The sequence below is a fragment of the Oryctolagus cuniculus genome, chromosome 13, assembly GCF_051225735.1.
Source record: "Oryctolagus cuniculus isolate XC-2025 breed Fujian yellow rabbit chromosome 13, ASM5122573v1, whole genome shotgun sequence".
Taxonomy (NCBI): domain Eukaryota; kingdom Metazoa; phylum Chordata; class Mammalia; order Lagomorpha; family Leporidae; genus Oryctolagus; species Oryctolagus cuniculus.
The window spans coordinates 69,213,438-69,230,809 of NC_142879.1; the positions used below are offsets into that span (position 1 = coordinate 69,213,438).

General features: G+C 39.3%; 1 protein-coding gene across 13 annotated transcripts in view; it reads right to left on the reverse strand.

Annotated features, from left to right (window-relative positions):
• Positions 1–17,372, reverse strand: part of PRPF18 (pre-mRNA processing factor 18) — a 123,498-nt gene that overhangs the window by 43,580 nt on the left and 62,546 nt on the right. For 7 of the 13 annotated variants that reach the window (XM_051820850.3, XM_089311720.1, XM_089311719.1 and 4 more), the window contains exons 3-6: positions 12,642–12,719; positions 12,501–12,527; positions 8,181–8,285; positions 6,398–6,511 (exon numbers count right to left, since the gene is read on the reverse strand). In XM_051820850.3, the coding sequence (XP_051676810.1) occupies positions 6,398–6,511; positions 8,181–8,285; positions 12,501–12,527; positions 12,642–12,719 (324 nt within the window). The remainder of the gene's footprint in view (positions 1–6,397; positions 6,512–8,180; positions 8,286–12,500; positions 12,528–12,641; positions 12,720–17,372) is intronic. The other 6 variants (XM_051820851.3, XM_089311722.1, XM_089311721.1 and 3 more) reach the window with 1 other exon arrangement.

Consider the following 17,372-nt stretch of genomic DNA (forward strand, 5'->3'; position numbering starts at 1 on the left):
CAGATCTTTTGTTTCTGTGCTCCAACCTCAAAACCTCTGTGTGCAAACCAAACAGTCCTTGCTTACAAGGAAGAAATAAATATGCATATAACTCCAATATCAGTGAAATACAGTAATCGCACAAACAAGAATTTATTATAGGAACATGAAGAAGGAGGCCACTGATTCTGACTTCAATTTCATTGAAGGCACATAAGACAAACACAGCGTGCATAGGAAAAATGTTCATCATTGACTCTGAGTCTGAAAGCATTCAGGCAACTGTTACCACTGTGGGGCCGGAAGGAAATGCAGAGAAGTGAAGCAGAAAAGTGGTTTAGCATCAACTAATGACAGCAGTGGTAAGTCCAACCTAGAAAACAGAGCACATGGAAAGAAGAGCAGTGCCTGGCCAAATGCTCCAACAGAGATGCCAGGCATAGAAGGCACAGAAGGGACCATCTTAGAAGACCAGTCCAGAGGGGTTTTCAATCACTGCCTTCTACTAACTGCAATCACATTAAAGACCCCAAGCAAGAAACTGTCCAGTTTAGCTCAATCGAACCACATAACTGTGAGAGATCATAATAAACTGTCTGAAGTTACCAGATTTCAGAGCAATTTATTATAGTCACAGATAAGCAAAAAACATTTTACAATGATTATTTTATATTACTAAGTTTTGAGTGGCCTATTACAGGCCATAGATAATCACATCTGTTTCTCAATAACTGATAAAGTAGGTAAAAAGTTAAGGCCAGAGAAGATCTGAACATTGCTGTAATCAATATTTACAGATTTGCAAAATCAAAGAAAAACTCTTTTCCAGAGCCGTTGGATAGGTCATATGCTCACCAGGTAAAACAAGATCAGAGGCTTTAGTATTAACAATGAAGATCATTAAGTTTCTACAAGAAAACAAAATATCTCTTTGGGACTTTGGGAAAAGATCGGTAGAACAAAACACAAAAAGAACTGTAAAAGGAAAAAGTAATAAATTGGACTTCATCAAAATTTTTAACTTCTGCTGAGCGAAATATTCCAATAGGAAAACAAATAAAGCCACAGAATAGGAGATATAGTCAACAAAACATACCAGTATATCTAAGAACTTAAATCCAGTATATAAAGAACTCCTAAATTCATTAAAAGAAAAACTATCTAGTTAAAAAATAAAACAGACATTGTACAACCAAAGTCTATGAAAAGGTATATATAAAAATGCTCCTCCTCTTTAGCCATAAGAAAAGTGTAAAAAAACTGACAATGAGCTATCACAAGACATACAAGAGAATGGGTGAAATTAAAATAGCTAATACAAAATGCTGGAGTTTTTCAAGATGGCAGCATAGGGAGGGAGCTTACTGATCTAGTCTAGGGGAAGATAGTTTTAAAAAAGTGGACAGAGGGGCTGGCACTGTGGCACAGAAGGTTAATCCTCTGCCTGTGGTGCCAGCATCTCACATGGGCGCCGGTCTGAGTCCCGGCTGCTCCTCTTCCATCCATCTCTCTGCTGTGGCCTGGGAAAGCATTGGAAGATGGCCCAAGTCCTTGGGCCCCTGCACCTAATATGGGAGAGCAAGAAGAAGCTCCTAGCTCCTGGCTTCATTGAGGCCATTTGGAGAGTGAACCAATGGACGGAAGACCTTTCTCTCTGAACCTCTCACTGTCTTTAGCTCTCTCTCTCAAATAGATAGATAAAATCTTTAAAAAAAAAAAAAAAAGTGGACAGAGTGCAGTCTCAGGGAACGGTCAGGGAGAAAACGGCAGAGAAATCTCCATACAAACTGGGGTACACTGTAGACCTACATGGAGGGTGTGGACATGCATAGCTCAGGACCCCAGCAGCCGAGAGCCTCAGCACCAGCTTTGGAGTGAGGTGAGAGCAGACTGCAGCAACCCAAGCCACTGGCAATAAAGCTGTGGGAAGAGCCTGGTATGGGCCGAGCTTCGAGCCCTATGAGGGGACAGTGTACTTGCCAACCTAGAGGGAAAGGGGGCGGGGCACGTTTCTCTCTCCCCAAACACCTGGCACTGGCGACCTATAACTAGCTGAGAGAGGGTGGGTGCCATTTTGGACATACATAACAACTGTGCTAGCTCATGTCTGTGTGCCCAACAACCAGCCAAGAGGAGACACCTGAGTGGCTGGGAGAATTGACAGGGGGCTTGGGTGCTCATAACTGTGGGAGCCTTGTGTGCTGGGACTGTGAAAACATTGAGTCTGCGTGGGAGGGCATAGGGTGTGGCTGGGACTTTGGGCGATCACTGTGGGCGGTTCCACATGCTCAGGGCTCCCTGATTCACTGGTGAGGGTCATTGCTGCAGGATCTGTGTTCACAGGAAGGACTGCACAGACCCTTTGTGTTGTTCTTGTGGGAGCACAGATGAAAACTGTAGCCACTGGGGCTAACAACCAGGCATTGGTCTCCTTTGAGGAGAGGAGATGGGTATGAGAATATGCCAAGAGAGCAGAACAAACCACCCCCTAATTAAAAAAATTTTTTTTTCACCACAAATACCTAATAAAAAACACAGCAATTCAAGAAACAAGGAAGAAAACATGACACCCCAAAAGAACACATTTCAATATTAAAATGTGAGGATGAAGAGACTGACGAAATACCAGAATCAGAATTCAAAGAATTGATCGTACTTACTTAGAAGTAATCAGATACAAATTCATGAAATAAAGACATCCATACATGACATGAATGAAAGTTTCCCATGAAGTTAAGATTTTAAAGAGAAATCAAAATGAAATATTGTAAATGAAGAATTCAATAGAACAAATTTAGAAAAAAAAGGTGGAAAGCCTTAAGAACAGCCTTGATGAGGCTGAAGAAAAAATATCTGAGAAGACAAATCTCTGGAAATTTTATAGTCAGATGAAAAAAAAAGAAATGAGAAAACTAGAAAACCATTTTGGAGATTTATGGGATACTATCAAACACCAGAACATAGGGTTCTTGGGAGTTCCTGAAGGTGTGGAAAGAGAGAATGGATTAGAAGGCCTTTATAGAGAAATAACTACAGAAATGTTCCCTAATTTGGAGAAAAACAAGGGACGTCCAAGTACAGGAAGCACATAGACATGACCAGAAAAGATCTTTACCACAACACACTGTTAGTCACAATCTCCACAGTAAAACATAAAGAAAAGACTCTAAAATGTGCACAAGAGAAACACCAGATTACATTAAGGATCTCCAATTAGCACCCCAGCGGACTTCTCATCAGAAACCCTACAGGCTAGGGACCGGCGCCGTGGCTCACTTGGTTGATCCTCTGCCTGTGGCACTGACATCCCATATGGGCATCAGGTTCTAGTCTCAGTTGCTCCTCTTCCAGTCCAGCTCTCTGCTGTGGCCTGGGAAGGCAGTGGAGGATGGCCCAGTGGCTTGGGCCCCTGCACCCACATGGGAAACCAGGAGGAAGCACCTGGCTCCTGGCTTTGGATCGGCATAGCTCTGGCCATAGTAGCCATTTGGGGCGTGAACCAATGGAAAGGGAGACCTTTCTCTCTGTCTCTCTCTCTAACTCTGTCAAATAAAAAAAAAAAAAAAAAAGAAAGAAAAAGAAAGAAAAGAAAAAACCCCTACAGGCTAGGAGAGAATGGCAAGCTACATTTCAAGTCATAAGAGAAAAAAACTGTCAACCCAGAATACTGTACCCAGCAAAGCTCTCATTTATGAATGAAGGTAAACTAAAGACCTTTCATAACAAACAGAAATTCAAAGAATCTGTCACCACTCATCCAGCCTTATAAAGGATGTTTAAGGATACGCTACACACAGACAGACACATAGAAAGATGGTAATCACTATAAAAGAAGGTGAAGGCAGAAAATCTCCCAATAAAAACACAAAGGAAATCCAAAGTAAACAATAGGAATATTTATGGAAAAATGGTAGGGAAAAGTCATTACTTAGCAATAGTCACCTTGAATGTAAATGGCCTCAACTCTCCAGTTAAGACTAGCTGAATGGATTGGAAAAAAAAAATCTATTTGCTGTCTACAAGAAACATGTTTCAGCAACAAATAAACATGCAGGCTGAAAGTAAAAGGATGGAAAAAGATACTCCATGCAAACAGAAACCAAAAAAGAGCTGGTGTAGCCATCCTAATATCAGGACCAAATACACTTTAACACAAAAACTGTTAAAAGAGACAAAGAAGGGCACTATGTAATGATTAAGGGATCATTTCAACAGGAAGATGTAACTATTATAAATGTATATGCACCTAATTACAGGGCACCTGGCTATTTAAAAGAAATGTTAAGGGATCTAAAGAGAAAAAAAAATTCAAAAACAATAGTAATCAGGGACTTCAATAACCCAATTTCAGGAATGGACAAATCAACCACAGAGAAAATCAGCAAGGTAAAAACACAGAGTTAATCAACACTACAGGCCAAACAGACCTAACATATTTACAGAATTTTTCATCCTACAGATACAGAATGCACATTCTTTTCACCAAAGCATTGAATTTGCTCTAGGATAGACCCCATACAAGGCCATAAAGCAAGTCTCAGCAAATTCAAAAGAATCAAAATCATACCTTGCATCTTCTCTGACCACAACAGAATAAAGCTAGAACTCAACAACTCAAGAAACTCTAGAACATATGTAAATACATGGAGACTGAACAACATGCTCCTGAATGAACAGTGGGTCACTGAAGAAATTACAAGAGAAATAAAAAAATTTGGGGAAGCAAATGAGGAAGACAATACAACATATCAAAACTTATGGGGCGGGCCGGCGCCGCGGCTCAATAGGCTAATCCTCCACCTAGCGGCACCAGCACACCGGGTTCTAGTCCCGGTCGGGGCGCCAGATTCTGTCCCGGTTGCCCCTCTTCCAGGCCAGCTCTCTGCTGTGGCCAGGGAGTGCAGTGGAGGATGGCCCAAGTGCTTGGGCCCTGCACCCGCATGGGAGACCAGGAGAAGCACCTGGCTCCTGGCTCCTGCCTTCGGATCAGCGCTGTGCACCAGCCGCAGCGCGCCCGCTGCAGCGGCCATTGGAGGGTGAACCAATGGCAAAGGAAGACCTTTCTCTCTGTCTCTCTCTCTCTCTGTCCACTCTGCCTGTCGGGAAAAAAAAAAAAAAAACCGTATGGGGCAAGCACTGTGGCACAGTGAGTTAATCCTCTGCCTGCGGCACTGGCATCCCATATGGGTACTGGTTCAGCATATAAAAGAGTTATCTGTACTCTCATGTTTATTACAGCTCAATTCACAACAGCTAAGATATGGAATCAACCCAAATGCCCATCAACTGAAGACTAGATAAAGAAATTATGGGATATGTACACCATGGAATACTACAAAGACGTAAAACAAAAAAATGAAATCCTATCATTTGCAACAAAATGGACAAAACTGGAAAACATCACACTTAGTGAAATAATCCAGTCTCAAAAGAACAAACACAGTATATTCTCCCTGATTTGTGGTAACAGAGCACCTAAAAGGTAATCTACGGAAGTCAAATTAACACTTTGACATGCAATGACTCAGAAAAGCCCTTGTCTCAACTGTTGAGGAACAGGTTTTTTTGTTTCATATTATTTGTGGAACTGTTTACTTAGTATAAAGTCAAATCATATGTGTATGCAGTTAATTGACAACAGATCTTAGCAAAAAATAAGAATGGGAATAGGAGAGGGAGGAGGAAGAGTTGTGGGAGTATGGGTGGGAAGGCAGGTATGATAGGAAGAATCACAATATTCCTAAAGTTGTATTTATGAAAAAAAAATAGTCATACATTCAAAAAAAAAGAAAAAAGAATGATACTTAGAAATATTCGTCACTTCTTCTAATGTAAAGTACATGTCTACATTTGTTATTCAGCAATTCCATTTCTAAGTATTTACCCAAAAAAAGTAACATTGGTTGATGAAAAAAGATTTCAGTAACAACGTTCATAGCAATTTTACTCATAGTAGACCAAAGATGAAAAAAAAAATAGTACACAATTGCGTATCACTAGGCAATGACAAGCAAACCGGTGATATCTACCATGGATGAATCTAGAAAGTGTTATGTTGAGCCCAGAAGCCAGATATGTGTTCTGAGTCTACGCACATGAAATACTGAAACAAACAAAATTAACCTCTGCGGATAGTCCATAAAGCTGGTTGTCCAGGAGTGGAGGGGGAAGCATGTGGGAATTGGTTGAGAAGAGGAATGAAAATGTTCTGTGTCTAATGGGTGGTGGTTATATGTTTGTATGTATCTGTCAAAATGTATGCTTAAAATATAACTTTCTAAGATCACAGAAAATGTACCTTCAGCAGCAGAAATAGGCCAACTGTATATTTCCATTTTTGTTTGTAATAATTAGGCAAGCTCCATACTATTCTAGTTTGTGTGGTAGTGGAATTTTTCTAGCTTGATCTGAATTTTACCTTGTTAACTTCAGGTGTGAGGATCTCTATTTTCCTTAAACGCTGAAAAGCATCATAATCAGTTTCTCCAAAAAGTCTAATTGGTTCTCCTCTTTCTCGCAATCTTCTGATAACCTATAAAGAGAAACAAATGCCAAGTAAATTATTTAGCTTTTGGATGATGAAAAAACTAAACACTTCATAACAATCTGAATATTTCACCTTAAAATAAAATCTGGACTTAATAAAGATAATTTATTTATCCAAACACATGTTTCTGAGTGAAATATAAAACCTCTCCAATATTTTAATCAATTAAATTATACTAAAGAAAGATATCTATGAATAAAAGAGAATAATCCAGTCCTTTGGTTAAAATCCTATTTCAACTCAAATGTCACTGCTATAAATTTTATTAACAAATAGCTCCCAGAAAATGGTTGGATCTATAAATCTACAATTCAAATCTAAACCAAGCCCTATACAAATCATCCTTTTTAAGACACGCACGCGCGCACACACACACACACACACACTCCCTCTCTCTCTCTTTTTTTGGGTAAGAATCTAAGGAAAGGAATACACTTTTGCTTCTCATAAAATAACAGAAGACATGGGGCTGGTGCTGTGGCGCAGCCGATTAAAGCCCTGGACTGAAGCACCAGCATCTCATAAGGGCGCCAATTTGAGACCTGGTTACTCCACTTCTGATCCAACTCTCTGCTATGGCCTGGGAAAGCAGTGGAAGATGGCCCCTGCACCCATGTGGAAGACCAGGAAGAAGTTCCTGGCTCCTGGCTTCAGATCAGCGCAGCATTTTTTGCAGGGCTTTATGAGTGGCGACAAATTCTTTCAATTTCTGTTTGCTATGAAAGGTCTTTATTTCACCTTCATTCACAAATGAGAGCTTTGCAGGATATAATATTCTGGGCTGGCAGTTTTTTTCTCTTAGTACTTGGGCTATATCTTGCCATTCCCTCCTAGCCTGTAGGGTTTCTGATGAGAAGTCTGCTGTGAGTCTTAATTGGAGATCCTCTGACAGTACTCTGACGTTTCTCTCTTGCACATTTTAGAATCTTTTCTTTATGTTTCACCGTGGTGAGTTTGATTACAACGTGTTGTGGTGAGGATCTCTTTTGGTCATGTTTATTAGGGGTTCTATGAGCTTCTCGTACTAGTACTAGGATGTCTCTGTCCTCCTCCAAACCCGGGAAGTTCTCTGCTAGTATTTCACTAAAAAGGCTTCTAATCCTTTCTCTCACTCCATGCCTTCAGGAACTCCTAGAACTCGAATGTTGGATTTTTTAATAGTATCCTGTAGATTACCAACAATATTTTTTAGATTTCTAATTTCTTCTTCTTTTCTTTGGTTTGACTGTACACTTTCCTGTGCTCTGTCTTTTAAGTCCGATATTCTCTCTTCTGCTTCACTGACTCTGTTTTTAAGGCTCTCTAATGCGTTTGTCATTTGATCTATTGAATTCTTCATTTCATTTTGATTTCTCTTCACGATCACAATTTCATGTTCTACTAGTTTCTGCATTTCATTTTGAGAATCTTCATTTTTTAAAAGAAAAGTTTAGGAAGATATCCTCTAAAAAAGCAATACAACACTACCAAGAAAAGAAGCAGAGATTAATTTAGAACCTCATAAAGAAAACTAGCTAACTGCAAAGTCTTTGTTAGGACAGGAAGTCACCTGAAACCAGACATAACAGCATCTAACTTACTGGAAAGAAATGGAAACAAACACAAGCACCTTGGAGATTTATTTTTTTCCTGAAACATTCGCATTTAAACTTACCTCTTGCCTAGAAAGAGTCATCGGTAATTTTTCCTCTGCCAGCTCAAGTTCTAATACTGGATTTGACGAAGTTAATGGTTTCTGGTCCTCCTCCTTTGGCTGTATCTGTATTAGTAGCCAAAAGAAATGAAATTCAGCTATTATAATACAGTTGATATTTGTCATTCTATTATCTTAGCTATTCATGAAAACTAAACATGTTTTAAATACTAAAGGTTTTCTAGCGTTCCTCTGAGTAAAGAGCGCATAGTAGGTTTACATGCTGATGGCACATCCATTTCAGGGACATCACAGGTAGAAAGCATGCACGAAGGACACAGCATTCTCACTATAAAAGAGTAACTGTAACAGTATACAACATCAAAACTTATTCGCACTATCATTTGCATTCACTTTCTCCCCAGATTCTAAAGAATTATACTTTTTTCTTAAAAACAATCAAGCTGGGGCAGGAGTTGTGCTATAATGAGATGTCACAGTGCCAGTTTCAATCCTCGATTCTGATCCAGCTCCCTGCTCTTGCGCCCGAGAGAGGGCAAATGATCGTTTAAATACTTGAGCTTCTGCCACCCACATGGAGGAAACCAGATAGAGTTGCTGGCTCATGACTTTGGCCTCAGCCGGCAGGGGCTGTTAAGGCCATTTGGAGAGTGATTCAGCAGATGGAAGATATCTCTCTGTCTCTGTCATTCTGCTTTCCATATAAATCAATAAATAAATCTTTAAAAACAAATAAAAAATCAATTTGTTTCTCCCCTTAGAAAAAATCATCTTAAAAGGTTATCTGATTATTGGATGGCTTTAAAAGGAAGACTTCTAAAGAACAGCTTTCTTCTTTGTAGTAGAAATCTGTGAAGCTTCAAGCATAGCTTCCTATTCTGCTTTTTGAAAGCTATTATTCCAAACACACAGAAGTCACTGTTGGACACACAGAAAATTCTCAATGCTATACACAACTGACCCACAAACTGAGTTGAATTTTGGAAAAAAAAATTATAATAATGGGGGCCAGTGCTGTGGTATAGTAGGCTAAGCCTCCCCCTGCAGTGGCAGTATCCCATTTGGGCTCCAGTTCATGTCCTGGCTGCTCCTGTTCTGATCTAGCTCTCTGCTAGTGGTCTGGGAAAGCAGTGGAAGATGGCCCAAGTGCTTAGTCCCTGACACCCAAGTGGGAGACTCAGAAGAAGCTCCTGGCTCCTGGCTTTGGATAGGCTCAACTCCCACCATTGTGGCCATTTGGGTAGCGAACTAGTGCACTGAAGACCTTTCTCTCTCTCTCTACCTCTACCTCTCAAATAAATAAATTCTAAAAAAAGAGAAGAAAATGAAAAACAAAACTTCTCCATACATGCCACACAAGGGACAATGGACATTCATACTCCTATGAATATGCAGGGAAAAAAATCTCTTCATGTATTTTCTCAAATCTGCTATCTATGTCACAGTTCAGCCAAACTGACTTTAGTGATTTATAAGTCCCATTTTGTGGTCTACAAAGAAACAAACAGGGGCTGGTGCTGTGGTACAGCAGGTTAGGCCACCATCTATAGTGCCAGCGTCCCATATGGGCACTGGTTTGAGTCCCAGTTGCTACACTTCTGATTCAACACCCCACTAATGCAACTGGGGAGGCAGCTGTAGATGGCCCAAGTATCTGGGTCCCTAACCCACATGGAAGACCTGGAAGAAGCTCCTAACTCCTGGCACTGGCCTGGCCCAACCCCATTTGGGGAGTGGACCAGCAGATGGAACATCTCTCTGTCTCTCCCTCTCTTTTTAACTCTTTCAAATAAATAAATAAATCTTAAAAAAAAAAAAAAAAAAGAAAAGAAGCAGTTTTCCCATCTCAGCACAAGACAAACCTAAAGCCAAAAGTAGGAATAAAATCAAAAGAACATTAAAAAAAAAATTAAGAAACTCACATCCAATTAAGAACAATTATATGGTGAAAATTATATAAGTACTGATCTATAGTTTATGGCTAAAGATTATATTTATCATAACTAAAGGATACTGAAAATAAACTAAACTTTTTATTATATTATCACAGGCAAATCAGCATCAAACCTTAAAAATGGTACCTAATTTCTATAAAGGGGTAATGTATACTACAGTGTCGTTACTACTGAGAAGGAAATATTAGGGGCCAGCGCCGTGGCTCACTAGGTTAATCTTCCGCTTGCAGCGCAGGCATCCCATATGGGTGCCGGGTTCTAGTCCCGGTTGCTCCTCTTCCAGTCTAGCTCTCTGCTGTGGCCTGGGAGGGCAGTGGAGGATGGCCCAAGTGCTTGGGCCCTGTACCCACATAGGAGACCAGGAAGAAGCACCTGGCTCCTGGCTTCAGATCAGCATAGCTCTGGCCGTAGCAGCCATTTGGGGGGTGAACCAACGGAAGGAAGACCTTTCTCTCTATCTCCTTCTCTCACTAACTCTGTCAAATAAAAATAAATAAATAAATAAAAAAATAAGAAGGAAATATTAAAACACATTTGTAATGTAAATCCTGTGGCCAGCATTATGGCATAGAGGGTAAAGCCACTGCCTGTGACACCATCATCCCATGTGGGTGCTAGTTTGAGTTCTGGCTGCTCCACTTCTAATCCAGCTCCCAGCTAATGTGCCTGGGAAAGCAGCAAAAGTTGGCCAGAGTTCCTCTGTCACCCATGTGGGAGATCTAGAAGGACTTCATGGCTCCTGGTTGCAGCCTGACGCAGCCTAGACTACTGTGGTCATTTGGGGAATGAACCAGTGGGTGAGGATCAATTTTCTCTATATATATCACTCTGCCTTTCAAATAAATTTTTTTAAAGACGGATGGATGGATGGATGGATGGATGGACGGACGGACGGGTGGACGGAAGGAAAAGAAGGGAAGGAAGGAAGGAAGGAAGGGAGGAAGGGAGGGAGGGAGGGAGGGAGGTAGGAAGGCAGGCGGGGAGGGGAGGGGAGGGGAGGGGAGGATGGAAAACCTGTGCTTCCTTTTTAAGCAGAGACAGTTATTTCCACAAAAACTTAGTCCTAACAGCGGTTAGAGTGGCTCTGTAGAAAAGATCTAAGAGTCAGCTGAACTCAGAGTTACAAGCAATATCTTTACTTTTTCTGCTTCAGTGCCTTCCTCTACATAAGCAAAACAGCACTTCCGTTATCACTGAAACACAACGCAAAACTGCCACCAGACTTAACTATTCTCCCACCTTATCAAAAAGTTTAAAAGGATCTAGGAATGCAATGTTAGCAGACTAAACCTATTGTAAAGTGATTATTATTCCATATCAAAACTGAATTAAACAATGCTGGGCAAGCAAAAAACAAAACAAAACAAAAAACAACCAAAAAAAAGATAACCCTTCCTTCTGAATATGGTTATTTACATAAAACATGCTAATTTCCTAAACCAGAGTATAAAAAATCAGTATCTTAACAGAAAATTATCAAAATTCAAACAGACTTTCTCCTTTTAAAAACCTATCCAGAACTTAATGTTTTTCTATAATACTCACCCTCCCCAACACTAAAAAATAAAACCGAATGCATATACATACCAGTTGCATTCCTCATGCTTCCTTCTAGAAATGCTATACCACATAAATTAACTTCCAGAACTTTCCCCCATTACATGCACAAGAGTATTACTATGCTTTGGTGTTTCACAAGTGAAAGGTTGATTTCAAATTTATGATTTGACAAAAGTATTTCAAACGAACCTCTCAACTTTGAGTTAAAAATTATTCTTTTAAAATCATTTAACTTCACTTCATAACCTTTAACCCCCTCCCAATAAAAAAACCTATTCTTATCAACTATGTAATTTCAAAGATATTTTCAGTCCTGCTTCCAAAAGACAAACTCTTTTTTTCTAAAAAATATTTCAAAATTTAATTTCTATCACTAGACTCAAAAGAGTGTTTAAAATATGATACCTTTTTACAACAAAAGTACCTAAACTATATATGGCCCTATGTTTCAGGCAGAGGTACTTAGGCCCCATAAAGAATTATCAACAATGCAAACATAAAACTTAATGGCTTAAATATTCAGGAAAAAGCAGAGGAAATACTACTACTAATAACTGTCATTGAATAAATAAGATGCTTTGAACTCTTCCAAAATAGACTTTTATTGGGAGGGGAGGAAGTGGGAGTGGTAATGAAAATAAGACAATATATCAGGTCTAGGACTTAATTTTAAAAAAATTCAAGCTTTCATCTCAAGCCATTTCATGCTGTCCACAAAAAGCCAAACCATTCCAAGCCAAAAGTCATGCATATATTTTTCCTGAATTCAAGGTTAAAAAATAAAAAGCAAAAACAAAACTCATACCTCTCCAGATGGCTTCTCATTTACAGGCTAATGTATAACATTGATAAATTGAACAGAGATCAATAATTTTGTCAATTCACAATAGCTATATAAATTTAAACTCAGAAATACACAACATAACACAAAAGTAAGGCTTCATACCTTGTAGCCACATCTTTCAAAATATGCTTCCTCCTCTTTTTTGGCAAGTTCACTACGCTTGAAATATTTTTTATTTTCCTATTAAAGAAAAAATTTAAGTTAATAATACGTCTTTATCAAAAGTTCATGCCCAACAGTCAACAAGTACCTTAAGAAACCTTTTGAAAACTTAAATGATTTTAAGAATTTGATAATTTTTGTTGTTGTTCCAGAGATGATTACATTGATTCTCCAAACACACCACTCCCCTGCACTGTGCATCTGGTGCTAATGTGGGAGAAATACTAAAATATTTTTCCTATGGTATCATCTTAATAGACTTGTCCAAAGGCAAAGAAACCTAGAGTATCTTTCAAATATTGGTGGTGTTTTAATTTCCTGATATTTGAATTCAAAGATAATTCCTACAAGTGGATTCATTATCAACCACAGAAAACAATCCTTTATTTTCTCCTAACAGAATTAATCAAACAGAAACTATAGCACACAGACCCAACACCTGAAATCCCATCAAGATACTTCCAAGAGTGTATCAAATTATTTTTTGTCATTTGGAATCTTAATATATCAAACAATTCTTAAAATAAGGTAGACACAAAATAGATTGTTTTATTTAAAAGATAGCTTAAAGTTAAACCTACTGTGGTTAAAAAGATGTTAGTTCTTTCTACAAGACATAAACAATTATCCTCACTGTGAAATCTGCAGCCTAATTTAGAAGTTGTTACTATCTGCATCTCCATCTCCTGTATATTATTCCATGGATGACTGCTCAAATACTACTCTACTTTACTAATAGTAATTATAACAGAACTTCAATATCTCCACGTATGTATTTAGCACATCAGGGTTTCAAAGCTCATTCCTCAGACAATGATTGTCAATAAATGCTAAAACCTTTAAGAGAAGGGTTTGATGGTGGAAATGCAAAGATAAGGCTGTCAACACTTGCACACACTGATGAATGTCCTAAGGTGCTTTTAGAGGTTCTACAAGGTCAAATTTAGTTAGTAATAATAATGTTACACAATCTTTTTTCATTGTGCCCATATTTGCACTGATAGCACAAAAGCAATGGTGAGAAAAACTAAAATCTGCACATAAAGACAATGGCATTGGCCAGCGCCGCGGCTCAGTAGGCTAATCCTCCACCTGCGGCGCCAGCACCCTGGGTCCTAGTCCCGGTTGGGGCGCCAGTACTGTCCCGGTTGCTCTTCTTCCAGGCCAGCTCTCTGCCATGGCCCGGGAGTGCACTGGAGGATGGCTCAGGTCCTTGGGCCCTGCACCCGCATGGGAGACCAGGAGGAAGCACCTGGCTCCTGGCTTCGGATCAGCGCAGCCCGCCGGCCGCAACACACCGGCCAGCCGTAGCGGCCACTTGGGGGTGAACCAACGGAAAAAGGAAGACCTTTCTCTCTGTCTCTAACTCTGTCAAAAAAAAAAAAAAAAAAAAAAAAGACAATGACATCAAACTGCACCAGCAGTCACCACATTCTTCACCACCATGCACTTGCAGGAAAGTAAAAAGGCTCCATAATGTCCCTGACAAAGGAAACAGTTCTACATCTCAACCCCGTGAGTACAGGCCTTTTAATATTCAGTAGGATCAAGCTAAAATGAAAATGTGTAAAGCACTTCTGCTACATACTAAAGTACGACTGTTTTCTCAAAGAGAAGCACTGCGCAGTTGCTTGATTAGACTTCGCAGCTGGTAGACATTTTTTCCAAACTGAATAAAGTGATCCCGTTTCTTACAGGAAAACAGTATGATAGAATTCCAGCTTTCAAGTAAAAGCTGAAATGGTAAGAAAACTTTAATACTCTGAGCTTAAACCTCCTCCCAATAGTTCATGTCTATTCAGATGAAATCAGTGATGATATTAATTAACACTTGTGAACTTCTGATATTATCTAATGAAAAGATGTTAACATTTAGAAGATCTGTATGAGTCAGCACACCATTATATTACAAAGTCAAGATGTCACAAATCATACATAGGTAAAAAGATCTACTCAAAGAGCAAAACAGATCAATTGGTTATAGGGTATAAGTAATGCTTTGAGATGGACCAAAACCAAACTCTAACTTACCACATGTCCAGTTTTGGTGCAGTGGCAAAGAATAATATTCACAATTATCCAAAAAGTTTATTAAAAATATTTCCTTTTCCAACTACTTATGTGTGTGACAATATATTTTCTTCATATACTTAAAGAACACATATCAACAGATTAAATGGAGAAAGAGAAGAATTCAATTATTTTCTAATTTGCTAGAGACTAAAGAGATTTATAAAAATGTAAAGCAATGTTTTTCTCACTAAATTTATTTTGTTGTGAAAAACAAATATTTTTATGAAAATATCTGTTAACATCTAATAGGTTTATTATTATATTACCACATGGAACATCAACATTTTCCCATTTTTAATTTCTAATATGGTAATAATAAATACATAGTACACAAAAATAAAGTTCTTTGGGGCTATCAATATTTAAGAATGTAGGAGTAGGTTAAGTCACCACTTCAGACAACCACATCCCACATGAGAGTGCTGGTTGGAGTTCCTCTGCTTCAGACCCAGCTCCCTGCTAATGCACCCAGCAATGCAGCAGATGACAATCCAAGTACTTGGCTCCCTGTCACCCACATAGGAGACCCACAAGGAGTTCCAGGTTCCTGGCTTTGGCCTGACAAACCCTGGCTGTTGCAAATATTTGGGGAGTGAACCAATGGATGGAAGATTGGTCTCTACTCTCTGTCTTCAACATGAAAACAAATAAACAAACAAAAATTTAAGAATGTAAAAGGGTCTTGAGAACTCCAAGTTTGAGAATCACTGATGCTTAAGAATCAGCTCACTGGCTTTTTCTCCACACTTACAGCATATGCTAATACCTGAGAAATACTAGAGAAAACCAGCTGGGCCTCAATGCAGCCCATTATTTCTGGCATAGTTATTCATTCCATTTTCTCTCCAATTGTTTACACTGACTATTACACATTCTCCATTTTCTTTTTTCAAAGATTTACTTACTTATTTAAAAAGCAGAGAGAAAGGGAGAGACACAGAGGGATCTTCCACCTGATGGTTTACTTTGTAAATGACCGCAACAGCCAGGACTTGGCCGAGCTGAAGCCAAGAGTCAGGAGCTTCTTCCCACTCTCCCACACAGGTGCAGGGGCCCAAGCACTTGGGCCACCTTCCACTACTTTCCCAAGCACATTAGCAGGGAGTTGGACTGGAAGTGGAGCAGGTAGAAGTCAAATGGGCACTCATGAGGGATGTTGGCATCCTAACTAATGACTTAACCCATGGTGCCACAATGCTAGCCTCTCACATTCCCCACTTTCTCAAATCTTTTACCCCTTCATATCACTCATTTTCAACAAATGACTACACTCCCCCTACTTTAAAGAGAGAGAAATCAGATGCAACCTCTTCCAAATTCCCCCAACATGGATCCTGACCTGGATATGCACCCAATCCTTTCTCCACCTGGCAAGGGAACAGGAACGTTAACACCTGTGTAAGGCCGGTTCCTCCAACTGTATTCCAGACCTCACTTCCTCCTGACTTTCTGACAGACTTCTCATCAATTCTGTTTTTTCTTCTGCATCTTTACCTGTTCCCTGGTCTTCAAGAACACTGCTTACATCTGCTGAAGACTCACCAACCTTGAAGAAAACTTCTGTGTCCTACTCTGGGTATCATTTACAGCAGAATTACACTAAAATGGTTTCCCTACCTCATCTCCAATTCCTGACCTCTGTTTGTAGCCCTTGACATCTGGGTATCCATTCTCACTGTTCACTGAGGAATTCTCTTTAGTCAGAAATAATGCTCAAGGTGCAAATCCAAAGGAACGTCTCAGCCTGATCTCACTTTTCAATTTAACCGCTAATTTGCTCCTTCTCCAAACACTTTCTTCTGATTGTCAAACAAGTTCTGTTTCTTACTTACCCTTAAGCAAAACTTACAGGAGGTCACCGGTCTAGACTAAGCTCCTGCCTTAGGCCTAACAGACCAAATAAATACAAAGTCACTCAGGCTTAAGTTCCAATTCAAAAAGGCGAGACTAAGTTGTTTATCTGACCTTCCAAGAAACCAAGAGAGAGAGAAGAAAGCCAAATCCCTAAACAGATCAGTTCCAGCTGGCATGGTAGGGAAGTTTCTCCTGCTTCAATCTTTACAAAAAAGCAACCTGAAGTTAAACAGTAGCTTTTTATAAACTGTTGTTTCCTTGTTCCCACCTTACAAAAACCACTGTGTCCTGCTACTGCCCAGTAAGAAATCTCATTCTATTTTTTTTTTTAAAAGAATGGAGGCTGCACCATGCAAACAAAAAACAATTAGATCTAAAACTAAATCTGTTCTAATTTTGTCTTTTGACTCTGGTTTGTTAGATTTTCTAGCTCTTGTACTTTTTAACCATTTATTTCACATAAATTTCTCAAATTAGAAAATAATGCATTATCTTCCCTAATCATTTCTTCCAATGTATTCCATATCAGTTACAATCATTACTTTCTTTAGTGTTTCCATTTCAAAATTTTATGCATTTCTATCAAAGGATAATTTTTAAAACTACATCTGTGATGCTACTATTTCCATTTTTTAAGATTTATTTATTAATTTGAAAGGCAGAGTTACAGAGAGGCAGAGGCAGAGAGAGAGATCTTCCATCCACTGGTTCACTCCCCAGATGGCCACAATGGCTGGAGCTGCA